We start from the raw sequence: 12,714 nt of genomic DNA, 5'->3' as shown, positions 1-12,714 counted from the left end.
CCCCAAGAGTCCCACCATGTGCCTGAGAGCACTGTCCAAAACTCTTCTTGAGCTCTGTCAGGCTCTGGGCTGTGAACCCTTCTTTGGGGAGCCTGTTCCAGCACTCAACCACGCTCTGGGGAAAAAACCTTTTCTTAATATTTAACCTAAGCCTCCCTGGACACAACTTCTGGCCATTTGTTGCCTTTTATGTGAGTGCCTCTCCCTCTCCTCAGCTGACAGTGAATGGACACAGGAGCCACACTATCCAGCAGACAGGGCTCACCACCTCTGAGATCATCTAGGAAGAGAAAGTTTGAGAGAGCTAGGAAGAGAAAGCTGAAATTTCAGTTCTGGAGTCCAACACATTCTTTCAAAGACACAATACAGAATCAAGAGATATGCATTATCATCAGCAAAACCACACAGGTACACAACCAAGAACTACAGGCTGAAGAGACTGGCAGAGGTGTAAATAACAAGACATATGTATTTATTCAGTTAAAGTTACATAACTTATGCTTCTCCAGTGCATTCATATATGGGATCAACATCTGCTCTCAGCAATGGCCATTTAAATTAGGAATACTTTATTGCAACCACTGGTTCGTATCAGATTTACAATGAGCTCAGCTCATCATGTTCAAAATAATTGCTGGGTGTTTCAGAGAAAGAAAAATGAGTTTTCAGTACCAAGAAAGGAAAGCAGATAAGACAAGTATCATCCTTCTTTCAAGCAATACATGGACCAACCCTGACAGCAACCCCAGTGATTTTAAGCACCTTTCCCTCAACCCATCTCCAAATTACATTAACATTTAAATATCTTCCTTCTGGACAAGTTAGAAATGATCCCCCAGAAGGAAGGACTTCTTGTATTTCATCTCTCTCACCAAGACAAGTAGAAGTCTGAGAAAACTGGGGAAGATACCAATTGCCAAATCAACTAAGCCTCAAAGTTGACAAGGGACAGAGTAGTCTACCATATAATGAACAGACAGACCTTTAAGGGTCAGCTCACAGGTAAGAACTTATATTGATGTGCACATATGGTAGATTTATAATGGCATATTGGATACCTAGAAAATATGCAGCCTGCTTTTGTTATAATAAAAGCTGTTCCCATTCCAACAGCTTCAGTGGGCTGTAGATCAAGATCCTTTTTAATGAAAAGGCACAGGAATGTTGCATCCCAGGACAGGCTCCACAGAACAAGACCTGTCTTCTCAGAAAACACAGTCAAAAATTAATTAGAGAATAGTCCCTTAGCTGGATAAATTGAAGCATCCTGGCTCCAACAGCACCTGCTTTACAATATTTTTATTTCAGATGCAATGTGGTTCTTATAAAGCCTTAGCTGTATTCCTAGAATCTACAGATTATCTTCTGGGAACACTGAATAAAACCCGATTTGGATTTTGCTGCAAGAGTGTTGTACAACATAGTACAGATAGCCATGTCAAACCCCAGCTTTTACAGAGAAGATGCACTGGTTTAGTTCCTGCTCTCCTTGGATCATATTTTCCTGTGTATTGCCTATCCAGTGACAGAGAATTCAGCCTCATGGCACAATCTGGCCAGCCAAGCTCCACCAACACAATAAAACAGGCCCAGCTCAGCTGTTGGACCCTCTTTGCAGGGGTGTCTCAGGCCCAGAGCCACTGTGCCAGTCTAAGGAACAGTTTTGTTACTGGAACTCACTGGCACCTGACACAGCAGTGAATCATTGCAAGTAAGTTTTCATCAGGGCTCAGATTTTCCTCAGGTAAAGACTGAAAACTTCCACTTTCAGAGCTGAGCACAGAGCCACAGCTCAAGCACAAACATTGATAACATTGCCACAACACAGGTTTTTAGAGATAATACATACATATCCCTGCATACACTAGAAATACAGCCACCATGCTACAGCTATAGATCCCTCAGGTTAGGAATATATTTAGAATGAACAGTCATTTGCAAGCATGCAATGAGTGGAGCTTTGAGCACTGTCTTTCCTATGGAAAACACCAGTCACATCTAAAAGTCACCCCTGGGCATGATGCAGAGAGCCAGAGCTGAGCAGGAAGGGTCAGGCCAGGCATTCAGTGGGAGCCTATGTTTGCATGAATTCTAAAGAAACAAAGAATCTGCAAAGAGGTTGTGCATGTAGATTTAAATCATGGAGAGCTAAGTGAAGTGCCCCTGCCGCATCTTGGTGTATCCACCCCCAAAGCACACTACCACCGAATTTAACTATGTATTTAGGAAAAGACTGGGATAGGTTTTAAACATATGGTCCATGAAATAATGTATTAATTATACAGCTAAGACTGCTTTACATGGGGTAAAAACATGTCTCACTATACAAAAACATCATTCTGAAAAATAGGCTAAATTATCAGTACATTCACACTCAGGAATTCCATGTCCTTAAGTGCCTAATAATTAAACTTTAAAAAAAAACCCAAACCAAACTTTAAAGAAAACAAAAAGGAAGAAAAACATACACATTTAAAAAGCAGTATATTAGTATGAGAAATCTGATGAGAAGTGTTTGCAAAAACTCATGAAAATTTATATTAATGATCATCTGATTAAATCTGGTGGATCTTTAAGAGTCTGGAAATGTTTCAAGTGACTATGACTGTGTAAAACAGAACTGTGAAAGCCTAAATTCACAGGCAAGCCTTAGGCAGCCCCAAAGTTGGCTTATTTATTCTCTCAAGGACAAAACTCTTTCTCTCTTCCTCACCCTCTCTCCTTTCTAGTTCATAGATCTGCCAAACTAAAGGCAGTGACTTTACTAGGAGCAAGTGGCACTGTGCTCAGGGGAGGGAGAGAATAACTGGAGGCTATTCTTGCTTTCAGTAACACACTAAAAAGCACCACTACTGCCATTTACTACACCAAAGACACCAAATTCTCAGCAAACAAATGAACAAGAGCAAGCCAGTGAACAAATCTAACAAATCTCTACCCCAAGGGAACATGTCATGAGTCCAGCATAAACCAGGAGGAATTTCATACAGATACACAAATCTTATCGAAAAATGATCAAACAGGATTATTCAAAAAGGATTTAAGACCTTCAAACACATGGCAAAATTCAGCCCTCAAGACTTTCATACCACTGATTTCAATGGAGTATATTGAAGTATAATGCATATAGTTTCAAAGGTTTTCTGGAAACAAAGGAAAACTTCAGCACAGTTGTAATATCTCTCTCTCTCTCTCTCTCTCTCCTTCTGAAATTAGCTAAAGCAGCTGCCCAAATGACTAGGAGCCAATTCAGAAAGTGTTCCTCCAAAGCAGAGGCTGTGTCCTGGGGTTGGACAGAAACAAGCTGGGGTCAAGCAGAGGCTGTGCCAAGCCCTGCTGTGTGCTGTGGTTAATCAAGTAGCACACAGTGCATTTACTGCTTCACTGGGGCCACGGGCTCCGTGGCATGGATGTGGACACTGGGAAAGCAGAGCCAGGACAGAGGCAGCTCCCTGCTGCTGTTGTCTTCATGGAACTTGATATTCAGGTAGAAGTCGCCCGTGTAGAGGAAGAGAAGTGCTCCAAAGTAGACAGAGTCTTTGGTTGGCTTTACCTGGAGAAGAGAACACAAAAATCAGTACAAATAAACCATCAACAAAGCTAATTAATTGCAGTATGCAGTTCGTTAACTCCTTCAATGGGTCTTAGAGTACTCCAGCTTCACATCTTAGTAATGCTTTCATACAAAAAGGAGTAAACATTTTGTCCCTATTCTGGTAAAACTGTTAGATTAAAAAATTAATCCTGTTATTCACTCAGGCAGTAAATCTGTGCCACAGCTCAAAACAGAACACGAACTTTTAGGAGCCATTGATTCCAAAGCAGAATTTGTTTAAGGTAGAGATCACCCTAAATCTCTCCTTAGACTGCATTTACCAACATCTCTATTAAAGTTCTAAATCATATCTCTGAATTAATGTTAAATACATGGTTAAACACCATTTAAGAGTTTAGCAATAACTAAGTTCATTCTCACTTATTACTGAGACACAATCTGACTGCAAATTCTAATCAGGAATTTAGGTCACTATCATTGAAATAATGAAGTTTAGGAAGAAACTTCCCAGAAACAGTAGCCATCCTGACTTTACTTGTCCAAATTAAATATACAGAGTTCACACTGTTTCTACATTTATGCACCTTTATTCATCACAAACCCATCTACAATCCATATCTTCACAACAAATAATATATCTCAGTCCATCATTTCAGCAAGACACTTCAGTAATTTCTAACTTTAACACTCCCACCACTGTTCAGCATGTGATAATATTTGAATTAGTATCTGCTTCCACAAGATGTTAAATCCAGTTTCAGGATGCCTAGAACTGAGTTAAAGTTACAGCAAATGCAAAACACCAAATCAACACAAAGCCACTCCACTGGATGGAATTTTTCAAAAAATTGTGAAAAGGCAGCTTCATCCCAGCAGAGAAGTCCCAATAAAGGCTGAGGCTGAGACAGGTGATCAGGGCTGTTCCCCACCACAAAAAATTTCTTCATATGATAAAGTGGGACATGAACAATGGGGTGTGAACTGGAAAAGTGCTCATGGACACCCTTTGCTGAAGGACAACTGGCTTGGGAAGACCAGAACAGGGATGGTGGGAAGACCATGGTAGGGAAGAGGGGGAAGGCAAATGATCAACAGAAGATTTCAGGTGTGCAAGGAACTCAAGGATATTTCAGAGAGCTGAAACCTTCCAGCCACCACCTTCCATGAGGCACATTCTCTGTAGCTTTCAGAAGTGAAGGGAATGAGCTGTTTCCATTTTCTCCTGGGTTTTTTTTCGGACGTACACTATTGGCTTCTTTAGGCAGGAGATATGCATCCTGTGTAGTTCCCTGGGTTTTCAGTCTCATAGCTGGACCTCCCTAAATTGGAAGAAGTTGCTAAAGGTACCAGAGCAGCTGTTCTATGAAGACAGGCTGAGAAAGTTGTGGTTGCTCAGCCTGGAGAAGAGAAGGTAGAGTGCAGACTTCACAGCACTTTCCAGTATTTGAATGAGCTACAGAGAAGCTGGAAAAGACTCTTCATCAGGATCTGTAGCGATTGGATAAAGAGTATGGGGACCACATTGAAAGAGGGGAAATTGAGGATACGTATATGGAAAAAATTCTTTACTGTGAGGGTGGTGAGGTACTGACACAGGTTGCCCAGGGAATCTTTGAATGCCCCATCCCTGGAAGTGTTCAAGGCCAGTCTGGGTGGGGCTTGGAGCAATCTGGGATAGGGGAAGATGTCCCTGCCAACAGCAAGAGGGGTTGGAATGAGATGAGCTTTAAGTTCCCTTCCAACCCAAACCATTCTGTGCTTCCATGGTTCTAAATTTCAGCCCCTGCACAAGGGCCTGTCTGCTCACAAGCAGCCACATCCTCAGAGCTGGAGAGCCCAGGCTCCCTTTGCTTTTGATGCTGAGCACTTCTGCTGACCTACAGCAAACTTGTATCATCATCCTGTTGTCCACGTGAATGATCAGAGCAGCCACAGCTGCTCCCCTGACCGTGTCCTTGGCATCTCCTCTCCTCGCTGGGTACAAGTTCTTGCCCTCTGGCACCGTGTCTGGACACGCACAACAACATCAACCCCATGTCCCCTCTTGCCTCTTCCCTCTTCTCCCAGGGCTGCCTGCCTGATTTCTGCCTCACTGGCACTGATGTGGACTTTCATCCAGAGGAGAGCAGAGTCAGGTACTAATGCCAGCAGTGGGTGCAGGCAAACAGCAAACAAAGCCTCCTCAGGACCCTCAGCTTTTTCAAGCTCCAGGTCCATTTTTCCTAATCTCGCTGCACCATGAAGGAGTATCCGTCACAGCCCAGCTCAGAGCCCTTGGCAAGCAGGAAAGTGGCTTCAGGCTCATCAACATCAGACATCACACTCAGGTTTGGGCTCCACCCACAGCTGTTGTACCACCACCAGTGTATCAACACTTGTGGTTTGGAGAAGAAACAGGGAAGCAAAATGAGCTTGAAAACCTTTGCCTTGCTCAAGCGCAGGTGGCTCTGCAGAAGTTATAAGATGTTTCCTTCAAAACAGGAACCAATTTTGGAAAGTAAGGCTGCATCTCCAGTGGGGCTGCCTACAAACATTCCCAAAGGATCAGACATTCAGCTGCAGCAGCCAGGTCAGTGGAGGGTCACATCCAGCCCAGCTGCTACACCAGGCACAGGACTAATTTTGAGGTTAAACCTACATTTGCAAGTCCAAGGTATCCAAGGTATCCAAGCTCCTGATACAAAATGAGGATACTTAGTCAATGCAGACAGTGGAGCAAACACAGAATGGTCTCCCTAGGCAGCCTGCAGAGCCAGAACAGAGTTGTCTAAACACAGGTAATGGGATGGTCTAATGCACTAAGACACCTGCACAGGACTGGGAAGATGCCCAGGATGTCTTACAGAATTTCTGGCAGCATGTGGTGGCTGGTGGGATAGGCACTGCACCTGGATCATGGCAAACATCTACTTTTAGGCAACTGAATCTCAGCCCTGTGTTAATAAGCCAGGTTCTACCTGCTGCAGCCCACACCTCCAGGGGAGCTTAGAGGGCCAGCACCCATGGTAACACCTCCTCATTCAGGTGTCTCAGTCTGGAACTGAATCCACTCAGATGTCTGTAAAGTGCATGTCCACATCTAAGGCAGCTGTTCAACAGAAGGATTCACCTGATCAAATGCAGATCGAGGCAAAATGTTCCCTAAACTCCATCAGCTCTGATGACTTGCTCAGCCCCCCAGAGAGGCTTGTTCAGGTGGTCACCTCTTTGGCTGGCAGGACACCCCACCCCACTGACTGCAGTGCATGACCCAGCTGAAGGATGAGGAACACGACTCTTGCCTGAGCCAGACCAAATTCGTGTTGTCCTTCAGTCAGCAGCACAGAGCTCTGGAAGTGACACTGCCCAGATCTGTGCCTGCATGTGTGTTGAATCATTCATCAGGATGCTGACATCCCTGAGTCAGGGCAGAGTTAAAATAGGTTTTATTAAAATTCCATCATCAGTGGAAACAAAGATGAGCAGCTTTTACCTCAGAAAATAACGATTGAAAATCAAGGGAAAAAGTCCACATTACTCCTTTGTTCCACCAAGGTAGAAGAAAAATTAAGTTTCTAGCTCCATCCTAATCCTTCCCTGATTTAGGCTACCATGTGGGACTGCGATTGCTTAGAACTAATTACTACTTATTTATACTGCTGTAGTACTTAGGGAGCTCAGTTGGAGATTAGGGCTGGTGCCAGCTACTGCTCGCTGCCCCAAAGAGTTTACAGTGTGAATAAAACAGTGCCAAGAAAAATAATTTGTTCCAGATGGGCCACAGAGGACCTGCCAGAAGTGAGCAAATGTTCACCCTGGCTTCTGAGCTGATTCAAAATGACCATCTACTAATGAATTTCTCCTCATCTCCCACTACCAATCGCTTGGGCTTGTGCAGGATAACACACACAGGAAAAAATCCTGCTTGAGAATAAGCAAGGGCACAAGCAGGGACAACAAGAGAGGATGAATTGCTGGGAGTTACAATATTCTCAACAGAAGACAATATTTTTGGTTTTAATTTAGCAAAAAGCAACTCTGTCTGATAACTAATTATTCAACAAAAAGAAATTGGTAAGAACTAAAAAAAAATTAGTAATAGGGCAAAAGATAAATTTTATGTTGTGAAGCAAGATAAAAAAATGAATCAATCCACTGTATTTAATGGGTAGGTTGTACCATGTTTCAAAATCACCCATTGAACAAAAAATGGCAAATATTTAAGTTATAATGGATAAAGTTACTTTTTCTGTCAAATACAGAGAAAAGTAAGGTTAGCCAAATTAGTAGTTGTGCTTAAAAATACAGATTTTACTTAATTTAAAATGCATGGGAATAACTCAATATCCTTTAAAAATTTCCAGAAAAGACTTTGCTTTTTGAAGTAGCACATCCCAGCAGAGACTTTGTGACACAAACCCAAGCTGCTGTATCGAGCTGAGGTAAAAGCACAAAGAGGTGAATAAGCATCATTACATTACTTCCAAGAGAAATCTTCTAACTTGGACTTCAAGCCACAAGAAAGGGAAATACAAAATTGTGTAACTTTTGCTGTTTCCATCATTTATATTCACACTGCAAAGCAGCATATGCATCCTGAAAATTCCTGTATATATCCCCTGTCTTCCAGGTAGCAGCAGAAACTGCTTTGAGACTTTGTAGTCTGGAATCAAAAGTTATGGTGAATTTTTGAGCATGAGACTTAATATGAAATCAACATTTAGGAAGGCAGAGGGATCTGTTGGGGTCGTTTTGTACCAGCACTGAAGTTTCTGCATAACAAAAGAGGGAATTTTCAGGGTGTGAGGAGTATCTGCCCTTGCTGTAATACCTGATGCTCCCACTCATTCCTGACCATGTGGCCGTGATCCACCAAACCAGACTTGATTCTCCATCCTTCCTCCCACCCAGCTTGGCCCTGCAATAAATCATGTCAGTATTCCTGTGCCAGTGTCAGTGTGAAGGCAGCCCAATTACCTTAAACTGCTGACCAACGTAGTTTTTTGCTAAACTGGACAACTTTGCACAAAAACAAGTGCTGGCAGTGTCTGTCCTGATGGGCCTGCTGGGGGAGAGGGGAGCATCTTTCACAAGCAGCTGGGAAAGGGCAGCACCTCCAGCCACCTCCACTTAAAAAGAAAAATAGTCCATGACCTCAGGTTAAAAAAATGATGGGACATTTTTAACAGCTTCCACACAGCAGCACTGAGTTGAAAACTCAGCAAGGAATCGGGTCCAGTATCTCAACTTTTGTTTATAAACAAGAGCAACTCCAGTTGTCTTTCATCTCACTCAGCCATGAGCTCCTTTGGTTCTTTAACCAGTGTCTGCCTCACTTTTGGCCAAACTCAGAGCATAAGCACAATTCTGAGCATGGTGGTTCTTCCCTGAAGCATCAAATGCACAACCCAGGCCTTTCCCCTCATCCTCCCCAAACAGGTGGAACTTTCTGGAATCTATTTTCTATTCCTAAATTAGTTATTATGAGGGAAGGAAGGGCCTATGGGAGACATAAAGGATTTTCTTCCACAATCAGGGCTCTATCCCCCAAAGAAACATGACCAAGCACTTTCCCCAGCAGCTTTTGCAGTGCCAACACTGCACACTGTGAAATGCAACAATTCTTGTCTAAGGGTCGACATTTTGCTCATTTCACCTTTTTGTATGGAAAGGAGGACAAGCAGCAGAAAACAATTCTATTTTTAACTTCTTGGGGATTGTGTTTACAGGAGAAATGTCAAAACACTGAGCAATGGGGCAAAAGCAGGGACTGTAACGTATGAGAAGGCTGCCTGGGCAGGCACCAGAGATGTGACCTCCTGACTCTTTGCCCTGTAGGAGACTCAATCAGAAGGTAAGAATACATCACACTGACATCTCCCTTTTCCCTCATTAGCCTGCAGGGTCAGGCCCTTTGGCAGCTGGGCATCCAAACACCACCACTCTGATTAAAAACTCCACATTGTCAGAAGCAGAGTCAAAGAAAGCCATCCCCGGATGATTTCTGTTGACGTATTTAAATTATTCAGCTACAAGAATGCAGTTAGCCCCAATTAAAATTCAAGTTGATGGTATATTTCATGCTCATTAGCTTTTAGAAATATTTTCTCTGTGATGAGTAATTGAAAAATATGCATGGTGACTATCTCTATGGCTAACCTTTAATTTCTTTCTAAGGTTCACTTATATATTAAATTTTGACAGATACATTTTATTACCAATCTGAAGAGATGACCTAAACAAAGGTCCTAAGCACTATCCCAAACACTCACTCATGTTTATTTCATGAGTTACCAGAAATGCTGCTCATTCCACCCCGCAGCATTGCCTGTAAATTTTCATTCCAGGTATTTTGTTGTTGTATTTTTGGGAGGGAAGGATATGGGGGAGAGTATCGTTCTGTCTTTTCAGTGTCTTGCCTTAGAAGCAAAAAGCTGCTACACTTGAATTTTCTAGAGAAATTGAGAGAAAAATCATAATCTCAATTGTTTTAAAAAGGGGCTCTTTTCTCTCTTTTTTGTCTCATTTTAAGCATTTCTGTATCATTTTATAACAGTATGCTAAGCATCCAGGAAATGAACCAGCTCATCAGATTGCTCATTAATGCTTAGCATTTTCTTTTTGCAGTCTGTTGTGTTTCCTCAGGACCTGACTAAAACTGATTTGCTGAGTTCCTTGGCTCAGCCTGGGGAATGTTTCTTACGGACTAAAGAAAAAAAAAAAAAGTTATTTAAAATCTATTACTGCAGGCTGCTCTGGGTGACCTAAGGGACTGGCAATATGGTATTGAACATTCAATCTGGGGTTACCCACTCATATTCAGCCAGATCTGGAGTGACCAGAAGTTGCTGCCTCTGATAATTTACTATTGGTTTGCATGGTAGGAAATTGCAGTCTTAAACCATTTCAAGAGAGACCACTCCAGATGAACACAGCAGTGCTGTTAGCAATAGCTGCCATAATCATGGGGCTTTCCAAAAATTACTCTGCCTTAAAATGCACAATAGAGTAATGAAACCCCTTCCAAGTGCATGTCATTCAAAATCCTGATTAAACTGTGATCAAAAAACTCACGGTGTCGATGTGGAAGGTGTTGGACCCCACGAAGGTGATGGCATCCTGCAGGTCATAGTTGTGCACCCCATTCTGGTAATCCTGGTAGGGCATCATGGTCAGAGCAAAGGGCCCCACGCTGTGCCTGCTCCAGTTGGTCAACTTCACCTGCAGGGGGACAGGGTCCCCAACCTGGCAGGTCACCACGGCGTCACAGTCACAGACCTTGCCATCAACCAGGATGTCTGCAAATCAAGGAAACAAGTCCTCATTAGGCTGGACACCTGCCTCCAAAATGATATTAATCTTGACAGGAGACTCAACCAGAAAAAAGTAACATCAGTGAAACCAGAAGTGGGGGACAGTAATTTTGGGAAAGAAAACCCAATGCTGGGCTGTTGTGCAGGGGACCTACTTGAGAAAAAACAGCTCATGAGGGCCTGATATCTGTCCACAGCTGTTGAAAGAGCTATTGCAAAAAAAAAAAAAACCAATTATGATCTATACACAGGCACCAGAAGATATTTTTTTAACCTCCTCCCTTGAAGGCCAAAGCCACAGACCATTCCTCATGGTGCTGCAAATCAACAGCATGAGGTGAAGGGAAATACAAACAGGAACCATCAATACAAACAGCAGTTAGAGAGATCCAGGGCTGGAGGCCCATGTTCATGTGTTACAGCCAGAATAAATCCTTCTGTATGGAGGTGAGCTTTTGGAGCAGGACAGACATGGGCAGAATTCACAATGCAATACATATATTAAAATCCAGATTATAAGGAAAAGAGGGACTTTAAATTGAACTGGAGTACTACAAGCTCATTCACACTTTGCACTTTAAACCACTCTGGGATTTCTATTTTTAATTTTCTACTTTTCTTTCCCTTACTGGGACAGCAGAAAATATAAAGCCTCTAAATTGGTTACTGCTGGGACAATGACAGCCTGTTACCCCAATTTAGAGGGGCAACACGTTGTGACGTGGGAGTGGACCTTGACAGAGGACAGCAGGCAGCAGCTTGGTGAATCATGGAAAGCTCTTTATTATCTGACTCCAATAGGCTTATATACATTTTGTACAGAGGGCCAAGATTGGCCCAAAGAGGTTACAACCTCCTGACTCCATTGGTCAATATGACCATCAGTCAAGTTCTCTCTCAGAGAACAAGAATGCAAAACATAGAGATAAATTCTAAGAATACTTATTGTTTACATGAAGCAGCGAGAGAAGCTGCTGCAAAGACTCAAACACTTTGAAACCAAGAAATGCAGGGACGACATCTCACCCTTTTTACCTTAAAAAAAGAAAAAAGGAAAAAAGAAAATGAACTACAGTTCAATTTCTGTTCCCATGGGAGGACCAGTGGTTCCTCCTCTGTTGACCTTCATTCGGTCACGGTTTCTTGCTTTTCACATTGCAGGGTTAGTGAAATTCTGTGGCACCTGTAAGGTGCTCCATGGCATGCAAAGCCTTTGCCAATTGAATTTGCAGGGTTTCACCCTGCGTTCCCCGTTTTTGTTTTTGAAGAACCAGGCCTCTGTGGCACAACAAAAGGTTCTTCAGCAAATGGAACAAACAACATTGCTGACTCCCTTTAAATTGAACAACCCATCTGTGTGCCATGTCGACCACAGAATTTAAATCCGTGACTAAATGAAAAAGTTTCTGGGAAAACTGTGGAAATGCCATGACAGCAGCCCCAAACAACCAAATGGGCTGCCCATCCTCAGGGGCTTCCAAAACTTGCCCTCAAAATCATCCTTCCAAGGAACACTGGCCTACTTCATCCTCCCAAATCGTCTGTAAAGACAGTGGGCCCTTGCACTAAATTTCTGAATATTTTTGGGCCGCAAAAAGAAATCCAAAGGATTCTTGCCACTCGCAACAGCTCATGGCTCCAGAGCATTTGGCAGAAAAACACTGCTTGCAAAGCTCCAATCAAATTCCTCCCAAAATACTGAGAGTATGAATTTTACAAAAATCTGCACCCATCAAATTCACAAGTATTGTTGCCTGCAATTATCAATTGAGCAATGAGCCCATACAAAAATGATTGATTGCCATTTTTGCGGCTGAAATTGAGCAATAATTAGCTCAAACAAAAAAAATATTTTGATTGTTTGTT

The 12,714-nt window shown here is 42.7% G+C and overlaps 1 protein-coding gene across 3 annotated transcripts in view; it reads right to left on the bottom strand.

The window, feature by feature from the left end:
* Positions 1–456: 456 nt before the first annotated feature.
* TRAPPC9 (trafficking protein particle complex subunit 9) overlaps positions 457–12,714 on the bottom strand; it is a 457,546-nt gene continuing 445,288 nt past the window's right edge. For all 3 annotated transcript variants that reach the window (XM_083859528.1, XM_083859527.1, XM_083859529.1), the window contains 2 exons: positions 10,610–10,833; positions 457–3,553 (listed from right to left, as the gene is read on the bottom strand). In XM_083859528.1, the coding sequence (XP_083715654.1) occupies positions 3,374–3,553; positions 10,610–10,833 (404 nt within the window). In that variant the 3' untranslated portion in view covers positions 457–3,373. The remainder of the gene's footprint in view (positions 3,554–10,609; positions 10,834–12,714) is intronic.

Source organism: Zosterops lateralis (assembly GCF_965231275.1).
Source record: "Zosterops lateralis genome assembly, chromosome: 1".
Classification (NCBI taxonomy): Eukaryota; Metazoa; Chordata; class Aves; order Passeriformes; family Zosteropidae; genus Zosterops; species Zosterops lateralis.
The sequence above is the reverse complement of the archived record's forward strand: the minus strand, read 5'-3'. Positions and strand labels throughout refer to the sequence as shown.